Source organism: Nycticebus coucang, chromosome 13 (genome assembly GCF_027406575.1).
Source record: "Nycticebus coucang isolate mNycCou1 chromosome 13, mNycCou1.pri, whole genome shotgun sequence".
In the NCBI taxonomy this organism is placed as follows: Eukaryota; Metazoa; Chordata; class Mammalia; order Primates; family Lorisidae; genus Nycticebus; species Nycticebus coucang.
Window position 1 is genome coordinate 81,178,593 of NC_069792.1, and position 18,967 is coordinate 81,197,559.

The 18,967-nt window shown below is 39.3% G+C and overlaps 1 protein-coding gene across 5 annotated transcripts in view; it reads right to left on the minus strand.

Moving 5' to 3' along the window:
• Positions 1 to 1,327: 1,327 nt before the first annotated feature.
• Positions 1,328 to 18,967, minus strand: part of ENPP2 (ectonucleotide pyrophosphatase/phosphodiesterase 2) — a 126,900-nt gene continuing 109,260 nt past the window's right edge. For 3 of the 5 annotated variants that reach the window (XM_053558710.1, XM_053558709.1, XM_053558708.1), the window contains exons 20-26: positions 17,646 to 17,720; positions 16,222 to 16,358; positions 14,908 to 15,043; positions 12,924 to 13,001; positions 9,175 to 9,307; positions 7,512 to 7,668; positions 1,328 to 1,926 (exon numbers count right to left, since the gene is read on the minus strand). In XM_053558710.1, coding sequence (XP_053414685.1) covers positions 1,756 to 1,926; positions 7,512 to 7,668; positions 9,175 to 9,307; positions 12,924 to 13,001; positions 14,908 to 15,043; positions 16,222 to 16,358; positions 17,646 to 17,720 — 887 coding nt within the window. In that variant the 3' untranslated portion in view covers positions 1,328 to 1,755. The remainder of the gene's footprint in view (positions 1,927 to 7,511; positions 7,669 to 9,174; positions 9,308 to 12,923; positions 13,002 to 14,907; positions 15,044 to 16,221; positions 16,359 to 17,645; positions 17,721 to 18,967) is intronic. The other 2 variants (XM_053558712.1, XM_053558711.1) reach the window with 1 other exon arrangement.

Consider the following 18,967-nt stretch of genomic DNA (forward strand, 5'->3'; position numbering starts at 1 on the left):
TAAATATGTTGTAAAAAGAAAATTTATAGAAATTAACAACTCATTTCACTCACTAATAAAATGTAGCAACTACAAAAGTTACAATGAAAATAATATGCTGTTGTCCTCTGGGGTTTTGTGAAGATTAGAAACTGTTACACATATGACAAAACTGGTATCACAAAACTGTCTTTCTCTATGATATAAGCAGAAGGACTGAACATTTTTGAATGACTTCCTTATTCCATGCATCATTAGTATTTAAAGCTGTAACTATGTCCATCTGATATCACCCCACGTATCATTCAGGCCTTTTGTGATACTGTATTTTAGTAACGCTTTTCACTTGGCATTTATTATTATTCTCTACTTTGGTTAATTACATATTTATGTCTCTGTCTCACCTCATTGTCTTATTTCTCTTTATAGCCTCCAGGACTCTTAGGTTGATTCCTTGTACAGAATAGATGCTTAATGCAGCTAACGTTGAATCTAATACTTAGAGTTCTAAAGCAACTTGATCAAAAAGACTAGTCTTCCAAGATTCTAAATACTGTAGAACCTCCATTTCTTTTTTTTTTTAATTCTGATTAATATGACAGTACATGCAATTAAGTTGCATTGTTTGCATTTCTCAGGTAAAGTCCAAGTTGTAGTTGTGTTCTTCACCCAGGAAGTATGCCATACACCCACACATTGTTCCCACTGGGTAGGAACCTGCCTACTCTCCTTCCCCCTTCCTCTTCTTGAATATAGTTTTTCTGTCATGTGAGCATGTTGCTGTTAATCCACAAGTTTCAAATTAGTGTTGAGTACATGTAATGTTTGTTTTTCAATTCTTGTGGTATTTTACTTAGGAGAGTGTTCTCCAAATCCATCCAAGTTGTAACAAAGGATACAAAATCTCCATCTTTTATGGCTAAATAGTATTCCATGGTACCACAGTTTATTAATCCATGTATGTGTTGAAAGACACTTGGGTTCTTTTCACATCTTTATAAATTGGGCTGCAATAAACATTTGAGTGCCTATGTCCTTATGGTAAAATGACTTTTTCATTTTGGGTAGACACCTAGCAATGAGATAGCAGTATCAAATTGAATCTACTGTATATTTAAAAGAGATGTGTTGGGGGAATGTATTCTTTTTCCCCTTTCTCCCTCTTCTGATTTCCCATAGATATGTGCCTAAACCATCTCATCTATACCATTATACCACTAAATATCATGGAAGCAGCTAGGAAGGGGGCTCAGTTCAAAAAAAAAAAATGTGTTCCTTACATGCATAAATACACCTGAACCAAACCCTCTAATTTATAAATGAAATAAAAGCAAAATAAAGCCAGAAAAAAACTGAATGTGTGATTTATTATGTTTTAAGATTGGTTTAGAAAGCTTAAATACGTCTGTCATTGTTAACAGCAAATGAACACAACTTTACAAAAATCAGTGTTTCAATATAGTACAGGACTAAATGTGGCAACTGTGCATTGGAAAATTAATATTTCCTCAATGCAAACATCAAATCTGCAGCACCATTTAGAAGCTTCCACTAAAAACTCAAGCTGCAGTATTTATTACAAGCTCTACTCATAACGCAAGGCTACCTAAATCAAGAATTAGAGAAAAACAGTGGAGTCATTCAGGCATAATATGTATGTCAGATTTGGTATAGGATTAAAATACTAACATTTTTTAATGTCCTGGTTTAATAAATACAAAAACAATATAAAAATATACACCAGTTGATAAGACTGCACTGCAGATGATCGGAAAGTTAAATCTCGCTCTCATACGTGTGCAGGTATGTCTTGAGTGACAGAATTTCTGGATAGTTGCGGCTGGTCTTTCTGAAGAAATCCAGGCTGGTGAGATGTTCGATGTCCCGCACCCGAGCTGTGTGCATCTTCATGAGTTCTTCTACCCACTTGGACTCATCCTCTGAGCTCTGCAATGGAAATCAAACATAGTCAGGCGCAGAATTTTCCAGAGGAGGTTCTCCAAATGGTCGGTTGGCTCTAAGTCCACAAATGACTTCTACCCACCCCTGCATACAGAGCCAATACACATTGTCCCCTCTGGGCCTCCCCACCTCTCAGCCACATTCCTGTCGGTAACGCGCCACAAATACCTGCCCTTGGCTGTAAACATTTTCAACAGCAATTACTTGTACCAAATAAATGAGACATGCGGCGAGAGAGTGAATTGGACTCAATGGGTTCTCAGAACATAAATCAAAACTAGGAAAACCCAAGGCACTGGAGAAGTCAGTAATTTGTTTCTTTTCCCGGCTGTCAAATTGCAATGTTGAGCACAGAGCACAAGGAATCTGGAATTCTCTTCTGCCTCCCAAGGAAAGGGAAGAACTTGTGCCTGATGTGCAATTATGTGCGTGTATTCCTAGTTTGTTTTTTTTTTTTTAAGAAGAATCCACTACATGAACCACATTGACTCTTAGAATGCAACGAATTGGTATTTGAATCATGAGTTTGACTTGAAGCAGCCGAATAGGTTCACCTAGCACTTTGGGGCTCTAGAAGCCAGAGCAGCTGGAAATGTGGGTCTAGCATTTCTTGGCTGAGATTTTGGGCAAGTTATTTGACTTCTTGAGGTCTCAGTTTTTTATTTCAGGTTTTTTCTTTTTTTTTCTGAGACAGAGTCTCACTCTGTTGCCCATGCTAGAGTGCTCTGGCATCAGTCTAGCTCACAGCAGCCTCAAATTCCTGGGTTCAAGTGATCCTCCTGCCTCACTCAGCCTCCTGAGTATCAGGGACTATAGACACCTGCCACAGTGCCTGGCTAATTTTTTCTATTTTTAGTAAAGAGTGGGTCTTGCTCTTGCTCAGGCTGGTCTCAAAATCCTAAGCTCAAGCAATCCTCCTGCCTCAGCCCACCAAGTGCTAGGGTTATAGGCATGAGCCATGGTGCTCAGCCAAGGCCTCAGTCTCTTCATTGGTACACACAGATAACAATGCCTATTTCTGCCACACCTTGGAAGGTAGAAAGAAGGAAAAGGAAGGAAGAAAAGGGATAAAAGGAAAAATAAGGAAACTTCATGGAAGAAAGGAAGGAAATATCTTCTGTCTTAGCTGCATGCCAAAAACTGTCCCATTGACACAAGGTCCAGATGAAAGACCTTCAAAGGTCCTACATCAAACAACTTACTGCATATCTAACTTAAAACTAAAAGATAATTCACATGAAGCAGTTCTTTGCATCTCAAAATATCTTCTTTCATTTTTGAGGGAAGTTGAGGGGAAGAGTCTGAGAGTCCTGTAAATTACGAGTGCCAACCTTCATTAGCAGACATGGAGCAGTAAGGCCTTTGCAAATAATTTCATTCACAAATGCCCCTGGATTTGCAATGGCTTCCAAGAGCCTTTCCACAAGTTGAAGGGTGGCTGCTTGTCCCAGGGCAGAGAGTATCAAACATGCCCTCATTCAATTCTTTACCGCTAGTGGTCTCAGTGAAATAGCCGCCAAAGCCCAAGAACCTGCAATAGGTTTTCTCGGAAAGCTCCTGCCCACACAGACCTGGACAGGGGGATACAGCATCTTGTGCCAGTACTAAATATGTCCCACGAGGGTGTTGGTTCAGGAAACCGATTCCTGGCCTTCCAAGGCAAAATGAAGAGATGGGAAGAAATTGCTTTTCAGGCTGGGAAGTAAGGATTTTAATCTTCCGTGCCCCACCCTCCTAACCCAACCTAACCAAGATCTCTGCGATTCACAGGAAAGACCTAAATATAACTCTACCCACAACGGTATTGACCAATCCCCAGTGTGACCATATAATTAACGAAGTAGGAGGTCTCCAGATGGGTCAGGACCCCCTCAGAGTAAGCTGGGTAAGCATGAGGCTGTATTTTGGGAGAATTTTTATATTCAGCTCATTTGTTTGATTTTTCACTGGTCAGTCAGTCCAATTTTTCCTTTGCAAATGCAGTCATTTGAATGTGTGGACAGGGGTAAAAAGGTTTTTCCTAATTTAAATAATGGTCAGCTGGGATTAGAAGAATTCTAAAAAAAAAATAAAATCTGTCTGTTGCTATTTCTTCCTTTGGGAAGTGATTTGCCAATTTCATTGGAGGGGCATTCTTTTCTGGTTTTCACACACAAAAATCTGGTCTCCAGTTCATAATTAGGAAATACTGGCTCTGCTGCCTATGAAGAAAATATCTTCTGCCTTGATGTTACCTGGCAATCCACACAAATATTTGCTAATGAAGACTGTCGCGCAAGATGCAAAACTAATAAACTTTTTTTTAATTTATGCACACCAAGTTAGGAGAAAAAGGACAAAGTTTAAAAGTAAGTAACTTAGAATACTTATTCATGCAAACAAAAGCATAATCCATGAACTTACTTACTGTCATTTTTGCTATGGACATTATTTTTCACCTTTCTCCTAAGCAGGGTCATGAATTCAAACCCCAATAGTTTTAAGGTAAACTTTCTTTTTTTTTTTTTATTAAATCATAGCTGTGTACATTAATGCAGTCACAATGTGCTGGTTTTATATACAATTTGAAATATTTTCATCAAACTGGTTAACATGGCCTTCACGGCATTTTCTTAGTTATTGTGTTAAGACATTTATATTCTACATTTAGCAAGTTTCACATGTACCCTTGTAAGATGCACTGAGGTGTGGTCCACCCAATTACCCTCCCTCCACCCATCCTGCCCCCTCCCTTCCCCTCTCTTTCCCCTTTCCCCTTATTCTTGGGTTATAGCTTTCATATGAAAGCTATAAATTGGTTTCATAGTAGGGCTGAGTACATTGGATACTTTTTCTTCCATTCTTGAGATACTTTGCTAAGAAGAATATGTTCCAGCTCCATCCACGTAAACATGAAAGAGGTAAAGTCTCCATCTTTCTTTAAGGCTCTATAATATTCCATGGTGTACATTTCAAGCAAAGACAGGTAACTGTATGAAAGGAGGTTCTTCAATAAGAAGTATGATGGCCATAAAGTCTATTAGAAACACCTCCAAACTCTGCGCACAGTTGGGATCAAGTAGGGATAGGGAGAGGAAAACCTGAGAAGACATCGGTAGATTTCATTTTTCAGAAGTAAAATTTTGGTTGGCTGGAGTACCTCTTTTCCACTGAGGGTGGGAGGGTATTTTTCAAACTCTCCCATCACCAAATTCTGCTAACTACAGAACTTGAGCGTATACTCCCCAAGAAGCTAAGTATACTTCAAATGGCCTATTATATGTACAAAATGTCTTTGTTTTATCCAAAAATTGCATGGCAATTTTTAATTTTACTCCATAAAATATGGGCTTGATTTTTTGGCAGAAATTTTACCTCCCCACAAGTTTTTAAGAAAACTAAAACTCAAATAAAGTATTTCATATTACTTTAAAATATAGTGAAGTACCTAAAATATATCTCAGGTACTTTTGCAGTGGCTTCTGTGGTTAGGGACAACCAAAATCGAGAAGGCCAAGCCAGTAAGTTGATGACAGGTTGTCACTCACTTGCAGTTTCCTCACTTGTCCACCTCATATTCAGTCATTTACAAAACCTATTGATCCTTTGGGTACAATATTGGGCCTTCTGTCCTTCTTTTTAAATTTCCAAGACCACAATGTTAGTTCAAGTTCTTTTACCTCCCTCCCGTGACTCTTCCCAAAGCCCTCTGGGCCCCACACTCAGCCTCCTCAAATTCAAATTTATCTCCTGAAAGCAGAGCCTAGAATGTTGCTCTTATTCTTCTCTGGGATAGAGTATGCAGGGCCACGATCGCAACCTCAAATTCATAGGCCCAAGTGTTCCTCCTGGATCAGCCTCCTGACTCACTGGGACTGCAGGTATGCATCACCACACCCGACTATTTTTTGTTGGTTTGTTTGTTTAGAAGAGATGAGGTCTCTATTGCTCAGGAGGCTGGTCTTGAACTTCTGGCCTTAAGAGATCTTCCTGCCTCAGCCTCCCAAAGTGCTAGGATGACAAGCATGAGCCAACCACATCCAGCCTAAATTGTTGCTCTTCTGGTTGAATATTTTCCTTGGCTATCTAATGTCTGAACAACAAGGGAAGTTCCTAAAGTCCCAAGGTTCTCTTATAGAATCTGTAAAGATTATAAAGAGGACAGGCTTGTGGAATCAGAGGCCTTAAACCTAGAGCTCTGCTCTCCTACTGACTAACCAAGGAACCATGCAACGTTCTTTCCCTTTATTTACTATATGTTTCTCAACAGTTAATAAAAGGACCAGGGAGAGATCATTTGTACACAAACCTGCCTCATAGGGTGATTATACGAGTAGCAATCATATAAGCAGAAGACCTGCACAGTGCTTGGATAATAATTGTGCCCGATAAATGGTAACAGCTACTACTGCTGCTACTAGTTATCACTCTGTCATTACCACTACCACCACCACCTTTTTAAAAATGTGATTCCAAGCAACCTGTAAAACCTCATTTCCAACTATTGCCCTCATTTCAATAGTCTGGCCAAACGTAATAAGCATTGTAGGCCATATATAAAATTTCAATTTTTTTCTGCATCCTTTATTGTGCTTTGAATATTCATAGCCATGATCTTCACCCTTAATTGAAGCCACAAGCTAAAAGCTCCCTTGCCTGTGAAGCTAAAACTCTCCATTGAAGCTCTTTGCCTCCAGTGTAGCAATTTTGATACCCATTTTACTTGCAAGCCCATTGCTTAGAAGCAATGACTACATCTAAAACACGATTGTTTCTCTTAGGCTACTTTATATCATTTAGGAACTTGGGTAATACTTGATGCTTGTTAACAAAAAATTCTGTCTTGTAGATTAGATCCCTGCACGAAACAAAAGCACAGAGACTATTACTTCTAAATTAAAAGTTGGAGCACAGACAAATCCATCACACTACGAAGACTTGAATATTTTATGAGATTTGTCCCTGAGTGCCAAATTAGAACAGTGCCAGGAGCAGACATTAGGCCTCCTGTCTTCCTACCTAGCGGCTTTTCTATTATTCCATCCAGTGCTCCAGCTGTCTCTACATAGAAATAGTGTCTCAGGAGCCATCTGTGCTATTTGAGGAAAAAGTGACCATTACACCTCCCTCGTAACTAGCAGAAAAAGAAACTTAATTAGTAAGGTATAGCTTCTGGTCTTGTTCACTCTCATTCTGTGTGTGTGTGTGTGTGTGTGTATTTTAAAAGCTTTTATTATGGAAATTTTCAAACATCCACGTAAGTGAAGAAACTCCAATGACCTCTTATCTAGTTTCAACAGTTATTAAATTTTGCTATTTTACACTTTTTTACAAAACATGTACCCTTTTGTGAAACTAAAAACATTCCTCTGCTTTCATCACTTCTCAAACCTGAACACATAAATAGAATCGTGTCAAATGCACACACACATTGAAAAATGAAAAGCCATTAGAACACAAAGTTCCTACATGTCAGACAATGTTCTGCCTGTGGAGTGCACCGAGGTGTATTCTACCTCGGCAACGGAAATACAAGTGAGGAAACAAAGATCAACCATGAAAGTGAATCCTAGGGCTCTCTGTGAACTCACATTGCAGCTCTCATCATTGTCAGGCCGGTGAGGAAGGATGAAGGAGGACACGGACAGGGGCCCGTCACACTTGTCAGCAGGCTGAGTGAAATCCAGGCAGCTGGTGATGATGCTGTAGTAGTGAGTTGGAACCGGAATGGAACTGCCTTCCACATACCTGAAACAGGAAGGGAAAAGAAAGTCACAATCAATATCGAAGCTCTATCTTTTAAATGGTGACCAATCAATATTGCCAACGACACCGAAATTCATTCCCACTCATTGGGGTCATTTTGTCCTTCTAAGCACTGTCCTACTACATCTTTGTTTTCTGCACCTGGAATCCCCCCGCTCCCAGCAGAGTGAAAAAGATATTCCAGGCAAATAAAATAGCTTGATCCAAGGCTTGGAGGCAGATAATGGTGACTAGATCAAAGTAGTAGAAATGAAAGGCTGGAAGAGTCAATAAAAGCCAAATTATGGTGGGTTTTGAGTGGCAGGGTGTGGGATTTGGGCAGTATTGTTCAGGCAGTAAGGTTCCATATTGAAGATTTTGGGGTTAGGGAGTGTCATTCATTATTGCCTCTGTGTTTCAGGAAGATAACTTTCATAAGAGTTGTATAAAATTGATCAGAGGCAGAAGACACTGGAGCTAGGAGAATAAGAGCCTTTTCAAGCTGAAATGAGATGCCAAACTTGGTACAAAGAACTCACTTACCAAAGGAAGTACTGAGGACTGAGGGCTAATGATGAGCTAGAGGTATAACAAAATCTTTCCCTGTACAGAGCAGCACAGAAATTTGTAACTCCTTACCCGGTTTTCTAGTATCTTAATTTTAACCATTTTCTAAATATTGAAATTATGATTAAGCTAATAATGTTGGCTAAATTCTATAACAATAATTAATACAATAAATGTACAATTAAGATGAAATTTGTCTTAAGAATGACTGGGAGTAATATACTTTCTATTTTATACAGCTAAATTTTTAAAATAGCATTCTATTCTCTACTTATTCGTAAATCACAAACCTTCACTGGTATTCTGTATTCCTCTCTTATTATTTCACGCATGTATAAAATTAAATACTGAATTTATATACTGACATCACAATACTGAATTTGTTGATGTCATCCTCTTGCTTTCTCCACTACACTGTGCGTTCCTTATGAGCCCAGAGTATCCTTTACCCCTTCTCACATGCCCAGTAGCAGCAAGAAGAGAGACAGAGGCAACCAGATTTAAGCAAAATCTATATGCAATTTCTTATTAAGATGCCCTAACTTAGAAAATCTAAGGGATTCCAGAATGTTTACCTACCCACCCCAAAAATAATAAAGCTTCTAGTGTGAGTTATTTCATGGTTAAATTAAAAAAGATAAGGGAGTTATGTAGAAATGACTATCTTTCCATTGAGGAGTTGCTGAAGAATAAATTTTAAATCTTCAGTAGATATTGTTTCATGGAGTGGAAAGTGCATTTATTTAACACAAACTCCAAGATTCCATTCCAACCACCAATGCCATATTCAGTCAAAAGAACTGAAGAATTCAAACGGAAATTTTAAAAGAAAAAGATTTAAGGAGTATCAGCTTTTTTCTAGGACATGAATATTTGAAAAATAGCCTTGAGAGTGATCTTGGAATTTAAGAATCACACTCTGAGTAAGACTGAAATGCTTACTGCTTTATTTTTTCTTCTGTGTCATGTAAGCCATCATAGTCATAGTCAAAAATCGGTCCACTTATCACATTAACTCCATTTCTTTCCGAAGCATATTTCTTCACCAGTACCCTTTGGAAGTAATTCCAGACCCCTGTGCAAAGACAAAAATCAATTCTTCATGAACAAACTCCTTGCTTTGGCCAAATTCTGTCTAGAATGCATTCTACAAGCCAAATGTTACAACCCATGAGACAATAGAGCTATTGTAGTTGACAAGAAAAATCCATCCTAAAGCATTATCAGTGTGTGCATCATTTATAAAACCAGCAAAGGGAAATACACAGAGCTATGAAATAATGGTAGGGGAGTTTAATCTAGTCCAGGAAGTGTGGGAACTGGTTACTGAGCTGAGATCTGAAGAATGGATAAATAGGGGGCATTTTCTGAGAGAAAGAGGCAGAGGTCAGGCATAGAATAGTATGTGTAAATAGCCAGGCGTTGTGGCGGGCACCTGTAGTCCCAGCTACTCAGGAGGCTCAGGCAAGAGAATGGCTTAAGCCCAGGAGTTGGAGGTTGCTGTGAGCTGTGTGAGGCCATGGCACTCTACAGAGGGCCATAAAGTGAGACTCTGTCTCTACAAAAAAAAAAAAGAACAGTATGTGTAAAAGAGGAGACATAGTATTTCTGAGTCATTGAAAATGAGGCCTCACTGTACCTTCTCTGCCTTCATGATCTCATCAATATGCTAGTTCCCAAGTTTATGTCTTTAGCTTCAACCTTTCCATAGAGCTCCAGACCTCTTATCCAACCATCCATTGCATAATCCACTGGGGTACCAAATAGTCGTGGCAAGTGAAACACTATCCAAACAGAGTCTTGACATTCATTACCACTCCTGCCCCAACCTTCACCTATCATGTCAATGCCCTGGCACCACTCAGACCGTCAGGCCAAAATCCCAAGAGACATCCTGGCCTTTTATCTTTACTTCATCCGCATGTGAACAAGTCCTGTCAGTGCTGTCACCAAAATACATCCCAGTCACCCCAAATCTGACTACCTCTCACTTTTGTCACTGCTTTTACCCCGGTCTAAGTTAGCACCCTCTATGAAATGAACACCACAAGAAAATACTTCCTGAGCTCCCCATGAGAAACATACTTCCCCGGTAGTCCATTCTCCATATAAGAGTTGGATGGATCCTTCTATGTGTATACCATGAAGGAGTCCCCCACCCATTTCTGACACTCCAATGGTTTCCATTTTCCCACCATGGCCTCTGCACCCCCCACCCCCATGACTTACTTTACTTACTACCCCTTTCCCTCAGGTGCAAGGCTTTCTTTCTTTCCCAACCTTGCACCAGACTTGCTCTAAGCTAAGGGGTTACGTTTGCTCTTCCCCTTGCCTGAAAATCTCACCCCTTGATCTGGGCATACCTGGTTTCTCCTCTGCTACTCATTTCTCACTTTTCATGTCCCCCCTCACAGAGGATTTCCGTGTCCATTCTGGCTCTAATGTATGTGATGACTAATCAAAGAGGCATGAAAGGAGCAGAATGGAAAAGGAGAAAGGCAAAAGAAAAGGGTAACAGAAGACACGGAGGCAGACGGTGAGTCAGCTCTGGACGCTACTCCAGCCCACCATGCTTCCTCTCCCCTGCGTGAAGATTGGGAGGTTCTACCTGTTAGGGCGTCTTCCCTCCCTTTACTATAAAACAAGCTCCTGGCCGTCTTTTCCCAGTGGGTCAACTGTTCCCTGTATCTTCTGATAATTCCACTCTGGGTGAAAATAGCAAAGCAGCCTACCAGAGGCAAAATAACTCCAATAATTATTTGAAGTAAAGAAAGCAGCTGGACAGTGAGAGACAAGCTCAAATGCTAACTTGAGCAATTAAAAGAAATGGAAAGGGAGAGAGGAAAAGAAACAACAATGAGAACAGTCAAAAGGCCAAACCCGCAGAAATGTGGCATGTGAACAAACCCTTCCCCTAGTGAAGAAGAACAGCCAGCTCTCTGTGAAAAGCCTTTCCACACCAGCCTCAGGGTGGTACCGTGTATTTCCTTTATTACCATCTGGTCAAAAACACATCAGTAAAGAATAAAGAAATGCAGGAAACCCTGATTTGTGGAAATGGGGTGAAGCTACAGTCGGTGTAATATGGTGACAAATGTATGTATCTATGTGAGTTTCTGAAATGTTTCTCAAATGGGACTGAGAATAAATCAGGAAAACTTCTTTTAAAAGCAGTCTTTAATTTTTCATTCATAAGCAATGGATTCTACCTTTGAATAAACCTTCATTTACTGACTAGGACATCAAATAAACATTTTTTTCCCCGAACTGTGGGTCATTTCACCCAAGTTAAGCCAGAGAGGGCTGCCACTGTAGATGACACTCCACAGTCACTCCTTCCTGTCTTGAGATTCTATTTCAGCCCTGAGAGGACTGTAACACAGCCCATTTCTCCTCTGACACATTGAATCAGATCCTTCCTTTTCCTGCTTTCCCATAAGCATACAGGTCTGCTCACTGTAAACGAACTAAAATGAAGTAAAGGTTAAGTCACCATGTTTTCTCTACCTTTGAGTACATGGATGGAAGAAAGGATGGAGGGAAATGTGGAAGGAGGGATGGATGGAGAGATGAAAGAATGAATTCTTTATTAGCAGAAAAAAAGATGAATTGTTTTGCCCATTGGACAACTAAGCCTTTAATCCAAACAAGCTTTAGAGATCATGCCATTAAATCTTTTAACTTTACAAATAAGAAGTTAAATGGTATTTTTAGGAGCCATTGGTACCACACAGCCAGTGGTAACACTCTAGGAAAAAGAAGTTGGGTTTTTGGGCCAAGGCTTATTATTATATAATTCATAATCCTATCACCTATAAATATTTATGTCACATACAAAGAATTACAAGTGTTCAAAGAAACTAATTCAGTAATTTGCAATTCAGTGAAAAACAGCCTTTTTTTTTTTTTTTGAGACAGAGTCTCACTATGTCACCCTGGGTAGAGTATCCTGGCATCACAGCCCACAGCAACCTCAGACTCTTGGGCTTACGCAATTCTCTTGCCTTAGCCTCCCAAGTAGCTGGGACTACAGGCACCTGCCGCAAGGCCTGGCTATTTTTGTTGTTGTTTGGCAGGCCCTGGCTGGGTTCGAACCCGCAAGCTCCAGTGTATGTGGCCAGTGCCCTAGTCACTGAGCTACAGGCGCAGAACCAAAAACCAGCCAATGTTAATGTTCTGATGATTCAGAAGGCACCTCAGGCTTTTGGTGGGTTTCAGGGTCAACATTCAGAACGTATCATCACCCCAAAGGAGAAAAGTATGAGTGGCTTTTACTGTAATGTTCAATAAATAAATACAGAAGCTATTAAATGTGAAGGAGCCTCAAAAACACAACAAAGACAACAAAGACCCTTTTTAACCACAAACTAATGAGCATTAAAATAAAAATAACATCAGACTAAAAGAAAAACAGAAACTTGATTTATCTTCTCCCATTCGTAACCTGGGGCACTTTTTGTGATGACCATGTCTTAATTATGAACAAGGGATAAACTGACAACCTCCCTCACAGATTCAAAGTTTGGATCAACAGTAGAGAATTTACATGAAGAGTCCTTAAAAATTATAAAGGCTATATTACAGGAAAGGTATTATTATTAAAATTAACATACAGGTGGAAAAGGTAAACGGTAAATCTAGAAATACTTATTTTTACAAATAACAGTGTACTCAGTAAATGTTGGACTCACGTTTGAAAGCAGGATACATTGGAACCATGTTGGTTACAAGGAATGCATCATATTTAGCCTCTGGCGAAGAGCTCAGATCTAGGCATTGGAGAAACAAATAGTGTGCATTGCTTACCAAAGTCTACACCAATAAAAAAAAAAAAAAAAGCAATTTTCTAAAATGGTCCAAATGGCATGAAGCAAATGGATCTACTCTCTTTTTTTTTGTTGTTGCAATTTGGCCAGGGCCAGGTTCAAACCCACCACCCTTGGTATATGGGGCCGGCGCCCTACTCACTGAGCCACAGGTACCACCCAGTTCTATTCTCTTCTTCCTACTCATTAACTCCTTTGTGCATTTCCCACTCCCCACCCACCTCTCTCCCCCTCTCAGTAGCTCTCTCTCAAAAATTGCTTACAGTGCTTTTTCTTCCTAACTAGCTCTTGAGTCTCCCAATCATTATGTAAAAGAAGTCTTTAATTTCATTAGTGCAATTTGTACTTTTAAAAATTGTCACCAAGATACTGAGAAATAATTAACAGGCTTCATGTATTCTTTATTTTTTTTTTTCATAGACTCATTTATTTTCATTGTTCACTCCTAGGTAACATCTAAAAGTCAACATGGGTAGAGAAAACAAAAAATGGTGGGGTTTTTTTCCTTATTAAATGTTAGACAAGTCCAAGATAAACCTGTTTAAAATTGATCTGAAATGCCCGAAAATAGTGATGTACTGATGTGTTTTCTTTAGCTAATGGTCTTCAGCTAATATTTATCCATTACTTTGAGTAACCATTAATCTCTTGTGCTGAGAAACTCCAGGGAAATGTAATTTCCAGGGAATTTAATTTTTCCACGTTCACTGTCTCTTGAATGGGTGATTTTGTTGTGGTGTATACTCAATTTCAGTTAGTTTTCTCAGGTCCCAATTGCCAAGATAATACCCTGTTTCCCCGAAAATAAGACAGTGTCTTATTTTAAGGTGTGCTCCCAAAGATGCGCTAGGTCTTATCTTTCCTGTAAGTAGGTCTTATTTTCAGAGGATGTCTTATTTTCGGGGAAACAGGGTAGCACCCACTCCTTTCAAAATTAGTCTTTCTCTTTCCACAACATAGCATGTTCCTGAGATGTAGTGATGTTAAATTCATTCTGCCTTCCTACACTTACAGTCTTAGCCGTTACCACTTTCTCATCCCTGCAATGCATTCCCTACTGTTTTCCTCCTGTGCAATGTGACATCAAAAATGACCAAAAGGAAACAGCTGAGCAGAGCAAATACCTTTTTCATCATCTCAAAGCTTCACTTCAAGCCTAAAAATATTAACATCTGTGGATCAATCTTTTGTGGGGCTTTTGTTACTGTTGTTGTTGAAAAATGTCCCCAAGCTTTCTCAAATATGCAGCCAAGTCAAGTTTACTTTTTAACCTTGGGGCAGCTGCTTGCCCTGAGGCTTCATGTATTTTTATGAGAACCCCACTATAGGATTATTTGAAGTACTATTGTCTTAAGGATTTACTATTTCTTTTTCAGATCCTCATTTAGTGTAAGGGGAGCCCAGAAGAGCCCCTTGCACTTTAGAATTCCCTATGGAGCATAGGAATTTTGGAAGGTGGTCATTGTCTTGGCTAATTTTGGAAGGATCCTTTACAAGTATATCTCTACAATCTCTAGAGCGCCCCTCATGAAGAAAACCTGAGCTACTAAAATCCTAAGTATGAAGTTCCATGCTGCAGAAAGCCCAGAATAACATCCCTCTAGAAGCAGGGGTCCTCAAACTGCAGCCCGCGGGCCACATGAGGTGGTGTGATTGTATTTGTTCCTGTTTTGGTTTTTTACTTCAAAATAAGATATGTGCAGTGTGCATAGGAATTTGTTCATAGTTTTTTTTTTTTTAAACTATAGTGTGGCCCTCCAACGGTCTGAGGGTCAGTAAACTGGCCCCCTGTTTAAAAAGTTTGAGGATGCCTGCTAGAGGCATCAGGTTCTGAGACTCTGTAACTTACATGGAGGAAAGAGGAATCCGTAGGACATCTGTTTATCATTTTTGTAAGCCAAACAGTTCTGACTGAAACTCGGAGAAACACGGACATCAGGCCGGACGCAACTGGTGAGATGCTCAGGGATGCCAGAGACCTCAGCCTGCTCAAGGAATCAGAGGCACCTCAGTAAGGCCCTTGCGGCGACCACGCCAAGCCCACAGGGAAAGACGGATGCTGGCTCGCTCTGCTACAGACAGGTAAAAGCAAAACCCCTCTAGCTTTTACTACAGCTCCTATGCTGATATTCTGTCACTTTATTTCTAATTTTTAAAAGGTCCCTAGAATTAAATACTGTAAAAGCCAATAATTTTCAAACCCTTTTTTTCTAGTAGCAGAATTCTCTTACCAAAGTCATAAATAAAACACCAATATAAAGCAGAATACAAAGCAGAAATCCCACTGTTGAAATAACGGATAGGAGCCACAGAAAATAACTGTAAAAAATAACACTCTAAGAAATAATATATATTAATTAACATATAGACACATACACAGTCTGGATAAGAGCCCACACACATGCACACAGTACAAATTAAAAAGGAGGCATACTTCGGGCAGATTCATTCTCTTTCTGTGTATTCAGAAATTTAAAACAAAACTCAATAGCCAAACAACACTCTCTTATTCCTGATATATATCCCTATATATACCTTTGCCATCTTCATCAAAAGTGGACTCCAACATTCAACTTTATGAAAAATAAAACCGGAGAGTGACACAGGGGAGGTTGTGGGTGGGTAGGGACAGAAAATGCATGGGAACTCTGCACTTCACACACAGCCTTGCTGGAAACTGAAAACCGCTCTGAAAAATAAACTCCATTAAAACCAACCAACCCTGGTGGCTCCTATAAGTAGTGAGCAGTGACTTCAGCAGAGTGAGAAAGAGCATGTTCTCTTCCATGCGTCACACAGCCCCATGGAATTATTAGAACACTGAGTAAAGACTAGTCCAAAATATCCTGCAATAAATCCAACATGGGATTTCTTGCACCAAGAAAAATTCAAGATATTTTCCAAGACAAGATTCTATTAAGCAAGAAATCATTGTGTTAAGGCAAGAAATATAAGAAAATGTAGAATATAAGTGTCTTAACACAATAACTAAGAAAATGCCAGGAAGGCTTTGTCAACCAGTGTGATGAAAATGTGTCAAACTGTGTATAAAACCAGTGTATGGTGCCCCATGATTGTATTAATGTACACAGCTATGATTTAATAATAAAAAAAAAGAAATATAAGAAAATGAAAAACAAAAGAATCCAAGTTGATCAATGACCTGTTTGGAAACAGTATATGAAGTCCACAGTGGCATGAGGAATATTTCACTATAACCACTTTCAAAGTCGGTATGATATAAGATATCATATCTGCTCCGATAAAGCACTGCCGGTCGGCCATACAGGAGATGTCTCTCTAGGAAAGAAAAAAATAAACTGTTAAATATATATTAAACTTTACATCAAATGGTAAAGAAATATTGGAAGAGTGGGGTTGTCTAAAATTTGCTTATTAATCACATAGCACCTTCTCCTTAATTTAATCAAGTTAATGATCTTAATACTTTTGTGGTTTATCTGATCACCTAGGCATAGGTCAAGGTTTGCGGTTGGGAAAGCTATAGTGCCAATGTTGTGTTTATGTTAACACTTTCTTCAGCTGTGAAGAATTTACAATCTGAATAGAAAGGAAAACAACAAAATAGTAATTTTGGAATGACTCAGCCAAATGGAAAGCCAATAGGATTGGAATGTTGTAAAATTAATGAATTTGACCCCTGAAGAGGCTTATCAGGTTAACCAATGATTTAATTAAGAGGAAGGCTCTCTTTGATCATTATTTGCAAACTGCGACTCAAATATGCATTATCTTAGCATAAAAAGTGAGTAGCAATGAGCATTTAAAATAAGAAGCTTTGTCACATGGAAGAAAACTCTTTAGGTAAGAACTTAAAGGAACATGTATAGATAAAATAAGTGGACATTCAAGAGGGTCCTGTAAAAACATCAGTTAAGACCCTGGAATGCAGATTCAGACCCCCAAGGAAAAGCTCTCTTCTTAGGAAGAAAAGGTCTGAAACTTTACTTTTTGAGGAAGAAGACATGAGAGGGGTTCAGTACACAAACCTTCATTCCCACTCACAGTAAATGCCTGGAGCTTACTCTGCCCACTTTGAACAGGCTAAATTCAAAACTTCCACAGATTCTTACAAATTGGGGTCCCTACAGACCAAAAGATTTAGAGATCTAGGCTTAGGCATTTCACCATTTCATAAGAGATAATTTACTTTAAAACATTTTTTTAACTATTATTTCTATTAGAGAAAATAAGTTCTGGCAATCACTTATTAAATTATGTATACATGTTGCTTTAAATAAAGTGTTACCATTCTATGCAAGTAATGGAGAAAACTCATCGTAGAATATTTTGCAAGACCCTCCCAAGTAGAACTGCTGATTTGAGGCAAAGCAGCCCATACTCTTACAACACAAGCCTGTTCTGGGCAATTTGGCTTCCTCAGCATTGCAGTAAATGCAAAGCCTTGGTTAAGCTGCCAAATTTGGGGACCCACCCCGAAGAATTACAGTATGACAGTATTAAATAAATGAAATATAATAAACAAATTAAAAGCCAGCAAATCATAACAGTCATACTTGAGAGCTATTAACCAACTCAGATTTTCCTTCAAGACTCGGACCAAACCTTTTCTAGGTTCAAAATATCCATTAATGTTTTCCTTGTTTTCATTTTTGCTGCCTCTGAATTTCCTGGTTTCAGCTGGAAACAGAAGTATCAAGATTTTTTGAGAAGCTATTCTCTTTTTGTCATTCAAGTTTTAATACTTACCAAACACATTCCTCCAAACTCAAATTCAAGCTTAGAATCTAATCGACTCCATCAGAGGGATGGCCAAAGAGCAGCCATGTTTCCACATGCAATTCCCCTCCTTACAGCAACCACCAAACCAGAGACTAGGACAATATGGTATCCACTAACTCTGGCTCTTCCCCTGTCCTGCTCATTTCTTGGCTTCCTTGACTTAACACTCCATCCCACGAAGGCAGATTTATTTGCAATGCTCTGCTCGTGGTTGTTGTGACAACATTATATTATTAGACATATTATTTCTTTTCTCCGTATAAGGAATAAATTCTCCAGTGTCCTTCACCAGTACTGTCATCTATCTCCTTCCAAATGTTCCTATGAATGTTTTCTCCATCATCAAACTCTGGTCACTTCCTTTGTGCCAGGCCTCGGGCTGCAGAATGGAGATTCTGGGCAAAGATGATTAGGATCTTACCCTTAAAGAGCTCAGAGCTCAATAGGAGAGACAGACATGGCGAAAATAACTGAGGATGCAACATGGTCTGCGCTGTGCCAAGGATAGCAACAGAGTGTCATGGGAACCCAGAGGATGATGACTCCCTCCAACAGGGGCAAGGTGTGAGGTGGCATCTGTAAAGTCCTTTACAGAGCACAAGAAGTTAAACCGGGGTGACCCCACTTCCTGATTGATGCCTTTTGCTCTGGCATAATCATTAACAGTATCCCTTTTCATACTAAAAATGAATGAAAAATGATCTGGTCTCATAGTTCAGTCCTTGTGGAAGAGACACGAGAGAGAAAGGGAGGAGCCTGAGATGGGAAGAGACACTGTCTTAGAGTCATTTTCCCCTGAAAACGTTCCCCTGTAAGCTTCTCTGTTTCTATTCATTCTTCTGCCCTGCTTATAGAGACTCAACTTGCTTCAGATATTTGGGCTTCGGAGCTTCCAAGCTATTGTCACACACAACTGCACTTTTTAGCACACAGCTAAAGCACAAATATATCATTATCTGACTGACTTTATCTCAACTGTTACTGGGCATAAACAGCATAAAGAAAAAAACACATAGTGGTTTTGTCAGCCTCCTAAAATCCAACCAAAGTCTTCAATGACCAAAAAATAAAAAATCTGAGTCCTCCTGAAACATAATAGTTTCATCTAAAAGAAAAAAAAAGTGAAATAATCTTTGCAGAATTTT